At 37.5% G+C, this 12046-nt stretch overlaps 2 protein-coding genes across 8 annotated transcripts in view; one reads left to right on the top strand and one right to left on the bottom strand.

Annotated features, from left to right (window-relative positions):
• Nucleotides 1-12046, bottom strand: part of LOC308187485 (uncharacterized protein) — an 80177-nt gene that overhangs the window by 49682 nt on the left and 18449 nt on the right. For 4 of the 7 annotated variants that reach the window (XR_013944725.1, XR_013944726.1, XM_080575504.1 and 1 more), the window contains exons 1-3: nucleotides 7305-7933; nucleotides 7007-7074; nucleotides 897-937 (exon numbers count right to left, since the gene is read on the bottom strand). Coding sequence is in view for 2 of the 7 variants with exons in the window: in XM_080575504.1 (XP_080431630.1) it covers nucleotides 897-937; nucleotides 7007-7074; nucleotides 7305-7374 (179 nt within the window). In the remaining 5 variants the exon portion in view is untranslated. Of the gene's footprint in view, nucleotides 1-896; nucleotides 938-7006; nucleotides 7076-7304; nucleotides 7934-12046 lie in introns of those variants that run through there. The other 3 variants (XR_013944723.1, XR_013944724.1, XR_013944727.1) reach the window with 3 other exon arrangements.
• The window catches only part of LOC308187123 (uncharacterized protein), a 109090-nt gene that overhangs the window by 80438 nt on the left and 16606 nt on the right, over nucleotides 1-12046 (top strand). The gene's annotated exons all lie outside the window — the stretch shown is intronic.

Raw genomic sequence — 12046 nt, 5'->3', positions numbered from 1 at the left:
CTAACTTCCCAACTTATCCATCAGGAGCTTAATTTAAGATCAAATCTCTTTGATTAAGTTGGAAATGTGCTCTTTGAGGCTTGCATTCGTGGGAGATGTTGGACTTAATTCACGTGTGACAAGCTGTATGAGCTGCATAGCATTTGCTATTGCCAACTGTTGAGAGGTAACTCCTTACTCTGAAAAAAAAAAACACAACCAACACCAAAACAAACCAGGCATTTATAAGTCCTGTTATGCCCAGCACTCATCACCATTATTTTAAGAGTAATGAGGCGTTTTGTTTTGTTTTTTAATAAAACCTTTATGCCTGCAACAGTCGACTCGGCCCCTGATACCCATGAACTCTTGCACTTAACAGGAATGAAAATTGCGTTGTCTTGGAGAATGCTGGATGTCAGGCCCTGCTGACTGCTTTTATTCAGCTGCTGTTTGATAAGTAGCTAGTGATAATAGATATTATTTACTTCCCATAGATATTATTTACTTATTTACATAGATATTATTTACTTCCCTAATCCATAAGATGTTTATCAGACTTCACTGTGAAACACGATTCTATGTCCCTATTTCCTTGAGCAATGTTCCAGTGGCTGGCTCAGGCCACGCGTCCACACCATGCGCTTCCTGCGGCCTCCCTCAGCCGGCAGCCCTGCTGCCCCCAGTGAGAGCAGGGCTGGGAAGCAGGGAGCCAGGACCAGATCACCTTAAAAACAGCATTCAACTGCTGTGCTCACAGAGTAAAGCTTAGGGAGGCTACAGAAGAGCAGCATCACCTCTCATACAGGCTTTTGAGAAAGAACTTGGCCCTGACTTGGGATTCAGAGTTGCAGTTGCATCCTGAGGTAAGAGGTCCCTTACAAGTGAAAGGAGTGTCTCTGATACATGCAGCGTACCTGTCCAGTTGTTTGGTGTCTCTGCTTGTAGAGCACTCTGTCTGGAAATACATGAGAGATTTTGAGTCACAGACAGTAGATTATTTGTGCAAAGTCATATAGCTGAAACATGGGATTGCATCGGGATTTTTGAAAACTTCACCCAGGACCTTTTTTTTTCCTGCGACCTTTATTTTTTAACTAAAAATGTATTGGTGTTATAAATGAGGATGAACAGTATAAACCCATTCACTTTTGGACTTCTCTTCCATGGTTATTAAAATGGCCTAAGACAGGCTTAGGTATTCATTAAAAGGTATGTTTTTATTTAGATTTCTGTTTAAGTAGGATAAAGTTCAGTAGTGTTTGGTCCCTGAAGATTGACACAGACTTATTTCTAATCTGCAAGCACTAATATTTAAGCAATTTAAAAACTAATGCTGTTTATATATGTTAGTTGCTAATAATTCTGTTCTATTGTGTAAATACGTATTTACAGTGGGAAATCCTTATGAAGCTGAATTAAAGGCAAATGTAAACAGTCGGGTTAATTTTTGCACATTTTCAAGCACATTACAACAGGGAAGAGTAAAATTGGTCATTATGAGTCCATAGTGATGAAAAATGGCTAGACACAATAAAGGATAATTTCTTTGGTTTCCAGAGCATAATGGAGTATGAATCATATTTAAAATTAATGGCTGAGAAGACAAACCATGATTTGAATGTCATCAGTAGCTATTTTACTCCTCCCTAGAGCAGCAACAAGCCTTTTATGAGAGATGAGTTCCTGCAAACAAGCGCTTCTAAACTATCTGAAAGCTCCTGATTTATAACTGAGAGCTTTAGAAAACATTTTGGTTTTGATTTTTTTTCAGTGCATGGAGTAGGGGGAGCAGACTGGGAACACAGGCTCACTTTCTAGCAAGTAACAAGTGGTTAACTTGTTTGCAAGTAATTTTTTTGATGTAACTTTCTGGGGGGTAATGTTGGCAGTGTACAGCAGTATTGTTTGACACCCTTGAAGACTGCAGTCATTCCCACCCTTTACTGAAGTGGTTGTGCCCATGTATCAAGCGACTGTGGAATTCTGCCTCATGTGTAGGAGAAACACGCCGCTCTCAGGAACACACCTTACTGCATTCTTTGCAGGGCCCTCTACCAGTCACCCGAACCTCATGTGTGTGCAATGCATATACTCTAAAGCCTATGATCAACTGTAGGGCACCAACCAACTTGAGCAATTGCTAAAAGAGGAAGTATAGCTGGGCCATGACCTGAATCTACAGCTACATCTGGAACCCTTGTTTGCCAATCTTGTGTCCATGAGGTACCTGCCAGCTCACAGAGCCACTCATGGAATAACTATATTGAGCAGGACCTTCTTGCTTTCTAATATCCCAGGGGAATCAGAGCACTTGTATGTCATGTAGTATGTCCATAATTCCATTCTTTCCTAACCTGAGGTAGATTTCTGGACTAACCTGAAACAATATAACCTTCTATCTAACCTTCAGCAGGTTAGATACTTTATCTTTAGCAACAGGGAAAAATAAACAACTTATATATATCAATATGTGTATATATATATATATATATATTGCTCAGTAAGACAACAGACTTGTTTTTCTCGTCTGGAAAGAACAAGTGCAATGGCCAGCTCCAAAATGACACTATATCTACGGTTTCCAAAAATTAATGAAGGGAAGGATCTGTTCACCATCTTATCTGTCTGTGCAATACTTTGAAAATGAGTATCAAGTAGGCAGGAGAGTCTTGAAATGAATATCCACACCAACAAGCAAAACTGTATTGTTTTTCATTTCTTTGAGTCTTGCATGTGGGAGATTCAGGACAGCATTCTTCCATAATGCAGTGCTACAAGTAAAGATAAACCTACAGCATCTTCTGATAGGATACTTGGGGTGCTCCTGGTATTGGAGAGAGGCTGAGCCTAGCCCAACAGCTGCAGAGCCAGGAGAAACATCTTCATCGTGGTGTCACAAAATCAGAAAGAATGAAAGAACCAGAGGCCTAATGCAGGATGTGAGCAATAGGGCTGCATGCATGTTCGTGGTCCATCTGCTATGTGAGATGTACTCTTTTGTCTTCCCACAGTTCAGCTCAAGCAGAATCAGGCATTTGCCCGTTTATTAACTTTAATGTTCCCTCTCTCCTCCTGCAAAATATGTCTGCGTGTTTTGTAGATATCCAAGCAAATTTGCAAGAGGAACTCATAGCAATCAGCTAGCAGCAAATGCCTGGCTCCAGTTAGGCTGCTCTGCTGAGGCTGTTCCACCAAGGCCCCAGATGGCCCAAACCCTGCCATGTCTGATGATTAAAGAGTACACTGAGAAGATTCCCTCTCCGTGAGACTAAGTGCCAGAACTGCTCCCTACCTTTCACCTCACCTTCAGGAGTTACCTGTCAAGCAACCAGTGGGAGATAAGGTCTACAGGTCACAAGAAGGATTTTCCATCTTTAAAAACATCACTCTTAAACATTTCTTAATCTATTTATTCCTGTGTACAGGGAACACTTTACAATGCCACTTGTTCAAAAGTAGTTCATTTGGTTGGGGTGGCTTCTCCTGGTTAGCGGGAAAGGAAAAGGAGAGTAAAAAAGCAATGCGTAGTATCTGTCTGTGATAATAAAATAAATTAAAATTAATAAGTAGTACTTGTTCTAAGCATATTATTCACAAAACAAGGGGACCTCAGAGTATGTGCTAGTACTCATTTTAGACACTGGAGAAGTAGCATGGTGGAGGGAGACATACTATTGATCCTATTTAAGTGAACATTTAAGTCCTGCTAGTGTGTATATGTGTTAGGCAATAAGTAAAGATAACTGATGAACAATGAGTCTGTTTCTAGAAAAAGACATCTTGATGTTTTTGGCAAAGATATTAAGTAGGAATGAAAGAGAAAAATATGGGGTTTTTTTGTTTGTTTGTTTTGTCTTCTACAGGTATGCAAAGTAATTCATGCTTTTTGATTTTCAGTATTAGTGATGGTCCTGTATTGAAGATTGAAGTCTGCTGGTGGAGATCAAGCTATTAATAAATGAAGTATGCCTTTTGTTCTAAAGGACTGTAGATAAGACCTTTCCTGGCATTCAAACTTTGTGTTTACTAAAACTGTTCTATACTTTCAGTTCACAGGCTGTCCTTAAACTGTTGGAGTTATTATACTGGTGTATTACCTTTCATTCTTCTCACCAGATCTCTCATGGCTCATTTGCTATGCACTATGATATTCTGTGAGATTGTTTTCATTTTTCAGTAACTTATATCACAGAATATCCAAGATTTAGACATAATTCTATTTCACTGGCAGACTCCTTGGTTCTGTTCCTCTTAGAATTGTCTTTTGAAGAGACTATTCGTAAAGCATTGCCAGTTAGGATCTCAGTTTAAAGGAACGTCAAAGTTATACTATTTCAAATCGGTGCAAAGACAGGATCATGAACAGAAAGGCCTAAGCAGGCATTGGAATGGTTCATTCTTACAAATGGAGACAGGCCAGAAGGGATGCTTTCACATATAATGCCTAAAATAATAGCCTGACTTCTGGTTTTAGGGCATTTTTCCTCATGCTCCACTGTCCTATTTATAGTCTTGTAACATCAGAAAAACACCTCTATTGTATTTAGGTTCTTGTATTCTTTGGCAATATCTAGAAAGAATATCTATATTCTGCTAAAGATAGATGAAATTTTGTTGAGAAATGTTTCCCTTCACGTCATTACAGTATATAGTTTTCCAGGAGCTGAAATGGGTACAGTGAAAGTTATGGATTCTAATGATCTGTAGCCTGGCAACTACAAGAGTGGTCTGGGATTTGGAAGACACATACATGCTAAAGTTCTTGCTCTGACTAAAAATATCGCAGGAGATATATATACATACATGCATGCTTACATATAAATATTATATATATATACACATATATAACAAGAGCAAAGTACATTCTTCTCTTTGCATGCCACTTCCACGTATTCTAGGACATGGTATCCTGACCACAATCTGACAGGATTCTGACCTCTTAATAAATACCTTTTAAACAACAGCAAAAGAGATTTGAATCCATCCCCCTGCTCCAATGTTTTGTAAAATTTCTTTATTGCTAAGAGTCTTGTTAAGTTTACTTCTTATTACAGGGCGATGAAAAACTAAATGTCAAAACACTGGAATTTCAAATATGTGGTTGCTGTCTTTTGATCAGTTACAATGTATTGTTTCCATTCACTCTACCTGATTACCTGATGGGCTTGTGAATTATGTAGCATAACTCTGCTCCTGATGATTCCTCAGTAATCAAAGCACAAGGACTACAGGAAAGTACTTTTTTTTTTTTTTCATGTATAGAAGATTAGAAGGAGTGGTAATATGGGAAGTTTGTTGGAACGTGAATAAATGGAAGGAATTCTCTGGCTGGGAAGAGAACCAATGAATATTATAGCCTAAGTAGTCTAAACTGCCACTTCTAAAAATAGCTCTCTAGGCATTTCTCTGTTGCACTTCTCATTTTGCATAAGATATACCTGATACAGTATTGTACTACATAGGAATGGGTCTGATGGTTTGGAAAGCAACACAAATGAAATATAAACAGCTAGTTGGAATGCTCACAGAAATACATTAGAAGAACATTACATGGAAGCAGTAATTTGGGATCCCAAACACGTTTTTTCCCCATTAATGATGTTTTAAAATGCAGAAAGCACTTCTGTGAAGCATGAAGGATGGTCAGGGTTAGCTAATGAGGCTGATAGGTACAATTGCTGCATGCTTGATCTGTCTTGGATCCTAATGCTCATTTGGACATGTCTTATTGTGTGGGTGTTAAGTCTGTCCAAGCTCATAATCAATAGATACATGGTCATTCAGAGTGTTTATGTCTCTATCTTAGAAAGCTGGAACAAAGTGATCAGGATGTAGTTTGCTAGATTCATAAAGAAAATTTCTCATTGAAAATCTGATTAAACTAATTGCTGGCATTAACAGTCATATGAGCTGTGATAAAGATATGGATAATGAAACCCATGCCTCTGGCCATCACTTTATCACCTACAGGGTCAGAAGAGAATTTGTTAAACCCTGAGCTGCATTTTATAATTGGATATTTGTATTTGGGAAGATTTTGGTTCACTATGGTAGCTTCAGATATCCTTTATTGACTGTAAAATGGTCTACATACATCAGAAGAAAGAATGGTGAGGACTCACTGTCAAAGTATGTTGGAAAAAGTAAACTGAAAAAACTCATACTTTTTAGTTTTAAAGACATGTATCTTTGAGAGTTATAGGAAATGGCCTGAAGTGGCAGCTTAGCAATACTGCAGCAGATTTGTAAAAACTGTCTATCTGCCAAATGATGATGACATGATAATGTGTGAGCATATTGAACAAGATGGGGCAGTGCTTTGCTAAATGTACTTTTGTTTTGGTGATGTGACTCTTAAATCTTACAAAAGAGCTGAAATTTCCCACCTTTAATTCCTCACTGAGTATCACGGCACATCAAATTAATGAAAGTCCTCCTCATGACAGGATACTAACTCTTCAAGAGCTCTTAAATGCCTGAAGATTGACAGTAGGAAAAATTTCTCTTATTTTCTAAAAGCTGAATTCAACATGAGACATGGACATAATTCTTTCAGCATGTATCTAGATGCCTAGTTGAGAAAAGAATTTGGAAATCTAATTTTCTGAATTGTAGCATATGCAGAGAGAGAGGCACCACTATGGAGCAGATCATAGCTTCATAGCTTATATCGCTCCAGAAAGCAGTTCAGCCTTCCTTTCTTTCTGTTAGCCGAAAAAAAAAAAAAAAAAAAAAAAAAAAAAAAAAAAAAAAAAAAAGCCCAGGAGGGTATGATTGTAATTTAAGCTGGTTTTACAAAGACTACTTGATTTATGTTTGGGTATTCTGAGTTTACTGTCCTGGACACATGGGCATAGGTGTCCAGCAGTATCAGTAGGTTAGAATGACCCCCACAGCAAAGAACTTGGTAAGCATCTCCAGCATTAGCTGTGAATTGTGGCTCAGTAAGACCCAAGCTCTTCTACCAAGAAAGAGTTCTTACGTAGTTAACCATAGCTTCTGAGCTTACAAGGGGTGCTCATACCTGGAACTTCACAGCTGAGACTGGGGCCACCCACAGCTTTGCTTCTTCTCCATTCTCCAAAGTGTCACCTGTAAAAGGTGGAAAGAAGATACTGATGGCCAAGAACAGACTTGAAAGAGTTTCTGGAAGTGCCCCTTAACTTGCACTCACTGTTCAGATAAGACAAGCTTAGAGGGACTGGTTCATGGCAGACTAAGAAACCATGACTGAAAAGTCCAAAGAGTTAGCAGGTTTGCACCAAGGCATTTCAGTAGTTTAGGTTAGGTGTTTAGCCATAGGAAAATTAGCTGGAATGAACCTAAGTTTTGATCATCTCGGCCAAAAATGTGATCCCAAATCTCTTGTTCAGTGGTTGCCTGTGGTGACATGGATTTCACTTGCACATCCTTCAGGTGTCAGTTCTGCTCCTGGGTTTGCTCCTAGGTTTACTCCTGGTTTGAGCAGCTGTGTTGGTAGCTTCAGATGAAATCAGACCAAGATCTAGGTAATGTCCACTCTGGTGGTAAAAAAAAAAATAAAACCAAAACCAAAAAACCTTCAGCTATTCAGCACACACCCACAACACTGATTTATCAGCATGGTTATGGCTATTCTATCTAGATACAAGGAAGCTATGCTATTTTTTCAGACCACAGAAGAAGAAATCGTCTTTCAGGAAGGTTTCATAATGAAAAGACATACCAACTTAGGTACATAACCAGTAAATCAAAATAGGTTTAAGCTATTTCAAATGTTTTACTTATCTTAATTTCGGAGAAAAAAAAAAAGTAGAGGAGCATACACAGAAATCATAAATAAAAAATTACCTTAATTTCAATTTCACCTTTCAGATGATTTTTGTCTCCAAAATCACTTCAGAAATAAAATTATTTGAATACATAGATTTGAGATTTTTCATATGAAAATATATTTCCAGTCAGTTTTTAACATAACAATTTGGAAAGCATTCACTTATGTTTTTAATCTCAATAGCTATGTGTTACTGATCTGAAAGGGTTAACACAAACTCTTCAGATTTATTTTACTTTGAAAGTCTCAAACAATATTGTCAATTTTATATTCATTCTAAGAGTTTGGTATTGTAAGATTTTACAAAGACAAGGGTCAAAATGGAATAATTCTATAACTTATTAGAATTTAGTATTGTTTCAAAATACATTATTTGATAATAAACCTTCAAGGCAAAATTTCCATCCATAGCATAACATAGCAGAAGGGTTTTTCAGTCATTTCTGCTTATTATTCCAGTAGGCAGGTGAATTATATCTAAAGATATCTATCAGGGCTTTTCATACGATGGATCTGGGCCATAACTTTGCTAGGACCTTGCCAAACTATACATGTTGTGTTTTTTACATTCCTACAGAATATCCTTTTTTTTTTTTTTCTCCTTTCTCTAGTATTCCTAGGAGCAGCTGCATCATCCCACTATGGTTCTTAACTACAAGAACAGCATCCAGCACCTGTCTGTCCTGGCAGAGAGCTGGAAGCCTGCTCATTGCTTCCTCCTGGGCAGATTTTAGGACAAGGACACAACATTGCTGTATGTGCTGAAGAATTTGCTCTAAGCTGGAAATGGTACTCCTATGGCCTGGAACATAAATGTAAACTCAATGACTAGGTGATGTGGCAGGAAAAAAAATAATAATCATAAAAAAGGTCTGTCCTACTCTCTACATGTAGTCAGACCTCATGAGAATTTTGGATTAAATTTGCTGCCTGGATTTTTGCTGGTAACTGGAGGGTACAGTATCAAGCAGTTTTACAACTGTGACTGCTGCACTGAAATATTAAAAAGACTTTTTTTTCCCTTGTACTTTTGACCTGTGAGAGAGAAAACTCCCTGTTCTGAGAATTAAAGCAGCAGTGCAGTTTAGGTTTCAATTGTAAGAAATGGAGAATTCTTGATTAGACAATTGCTAGGTTAAGTATTTGTTTAAAACCAAAGACGACTCATGAATAACATAGGCAGCTAAACTGCACCATCTGGAGCTAGAGGCAGATGTAAGCATCTCTATTTAAGAATTAGTTTATAAATAATAATAAAAGATATGTGGAATTAATTGGCTTCTTTTCTGTAGGTAGCAACATTCAGAAGAAATAGCTTTATTAGTTCCCAGTATCTCTGCTTAGCACAGGAGTCTTTGTATAGACATCTGGAATAGATATTTCTTAATCATTTTGTATAATAAATCCAGAATAACTTCTAATGATTAGGAAGCAATATTGCTTAAGAACTTTAGACTACCTGACAGCCTGAACAAAGAATAGGCAGATGCTCTATATAGGCTGTAAGAAAGACTGGGAATTACAAGCAAGTCATGAAAGTGACCTTTTATTGTATAAGGGACTGGAAGTTTCATCATATGCCTAAGCACCACACATTGCACAAAATTAGACTCATACATTGACTACATTTAGACAATTCTGTTTTCCATCTGGTAGTCTGGGCCTTTCAATCCTAAATTGGGACTGAGGCATATAAAATTATCAGTCATCTACTAAATTGTATAGAGAGAGTGTTATTTTCGTAAGAATACAGCCATTTTGTTTTCACAATACTAATTCGTTCTCAATGATTAATGAAAAGGTAATCATTTTTGTTACTGTGAAAGTTACAGGGCAAGATTCACAAAATGACTGTTATTGATACAATGTTTACAGATGGAAGGAAAGCAGCATATGAAAAACAGTTCACAATTGATCCTCAGTAACTTTCGTAGCTTCATCGAAGTTTGTTCAAAGTGAATATATAAATAAAAAGATAATATAAGCCAGTAATCTATGTATATCAGGCAGAAACAGACTAAGATTTAGAGCCCCTTAGGAGGAAAATAATGAATGAAAAGGACTGCTTAATTAAAACTTAAGTTTTGAACTTTTAAAAAGGTCTATCTAATTCTGAGCAATTTATTTCCAGATGGAAGGCATACATAAGAAAGATTGTACTCTTGGAAAAAAGAAGAAAACAAGTGAGACTAAGGTGACCATTAGTAAAGCCAACCATTAGCTCATTTATAGAGCTTTGATAGGGGAAGATTCATGAAAAGAGAGTTTTAAAGTAGCTGCCACCAAAGAAATGTATAAAACCTTAGATTTGGAATATGCGGCTATTTTCTCATGTCAAGAACTATAAATTAGTTCCAAATATATTTTGTTAGCTGTAAAATTAAAATATGTGTGCCTAAATACACACATGCATTATATTGTCTGTCCAAAGGAACCTACTAGCTTAGCTCTTGTGACATGAGCTAATATACCAAGAAAAGAAAAATGTGTTTACTCTTCAGTGGATCTTTTTCTTTAGTCGAACGCTAGTAGGCATCAGGAAGAAGGATCTATCACAGGGTCTATTTAGGCCCTGGCCTAATTAGGCCCTGGTGAAATTTAATTTAGATTTAATTAGAGATGGACTGGAGTCAAGATGCATGTCTTCAACAAGCATTTGTTAACACCAAAGTTACGTTTGTATTATTGGCCCTCCCAGTTGCTATTGAGTCACAAAAACCTACCTTTCAGGTTAACTGGCTGTGGCCATCATCAGCCATCAGAACAGCCTCTACAGCAAAATTTGGGCCACTATCAACAGCATCACAGTCAATCATATATTCACCATTTGTTAGAAATACAGTCTGGCAATGTATCAGTGCTGAGTGCAACATTGATTATAAAAACCCTGTGCTTGGGTTTATTTCTGACAAGTGGGGAATGAAACTGTGGGCGAACACCAGCCCATTTGCTCATGGGCTTTCATGCAACTCTTCTCTTTTCTGGATTAGGTGCTCAGGCAGGCAGTTTCCCCAGCCGTGGGCACTGTGTTTCTATCACTTTCTTGTCATGGTGCCCCCACCTCAGGGTAGTGCCTGGGCAAGGCTCCCATCTGCATTGTCTTGGCTTGTCTGAGGCCTGTGTCTTGTGATCTCCTCACGTGTCTGGACAGAGCTTATTTAGATATTTTTTTAGGCATTTTCAGTGCATCTCTGTGGTGGACCCAGGGTTATATCATGTAGGGCTCCTTAGAGGGTTGGCCCCTCTATCTACTTTAAAGAGTTAAAAGTATTAGGAGTATACTGAGTAGCTAGAACCTCTCTCTCTGGTCCTATTTCTAAACTTGTTATGTTACCTAATCCAGCTACATTTCAAATTTATTTGTGGCAATTATATTCTGAGGACAGAACTTGGCTAACCTCTTCTACTACTTTTGATAGAGCTGATCACCGCTAACCCTTTATTTTGTTTTCATAAGCATTATTTTTCATGAAAAAGTAGCACTCAGAAAAGTATTTGCACATTTTCTTATCCAGGAAAAAGGTTAAAATTCCCATTATGACTCAAAACAAAAGAAAAACAATACACAAACATTAAAAAAAAAACAAAAACATACAACGAAAAAGATATGTGAGGAAAGAAAATATAATCAGCAAGTTTAAAAGGAAGGTTTAAAAATCCCAAAATATTTCCAAAATATTTTAATTTTTAAAGTAGTATCTTTGAAAACAGAAAGCGTCCAGTACAGCCTTTTGATAATTTGAAACTCTCTTCTCAGTTAAAAAAAAATAAATGTTAGAAATGGGTCTTTCTCCTACGCGTTGACACAGCATTGTCTGGCGATCTGAGAATGATGCAATGGAATTGAGCAGTTCGGGAATGACTGAAGAGCACCTCCAAGCCCGACATTTTTTTCCTGTCAGATAACGATGCTAGAAGTTTTAAAAGGCTTGCAGTTGCAGTATCTTTTCTTTCAGTGGTGTCATGGAAGTTGAATACCTGTAGGTTGTTTGTCGGCAGTTGCCTTCTCATTTGTGATTATACCTTTTTCATTACGTTTAAGAGCTTTGCTACAGATGAGTAGCATATGGTATTGGCTAAGAAGATGAGACTTTAATGAGATACAGAACACATCATAAAAATGCATGCTAAATTGCAATGACACGGTTGTGTTGGTAGCATGTGAAATTAAATTCCTGACAAGACAATACAAACAAATGCACATCAGCAAGCATGCAATAACCAAACTTGTTTGCAGGTTGGTCTGGGAGA

Source organism: Anser brachyrhynchus, assembly GCF_964034855.1.
Source record: "Anser brachyrhynchus genome assembly, chromosome: 1".
In the NCBI taxonomy this organism is placed as follows: domain Eukaryota; kingdom Metazoa; phylum Chordata; class Aves; order Anseriformes; family Anatidae; genus Anser; species Anser brachyrhynchus.
This window is presented reverse-complemented; position numbering and strand designations above follow the sequence as displayed.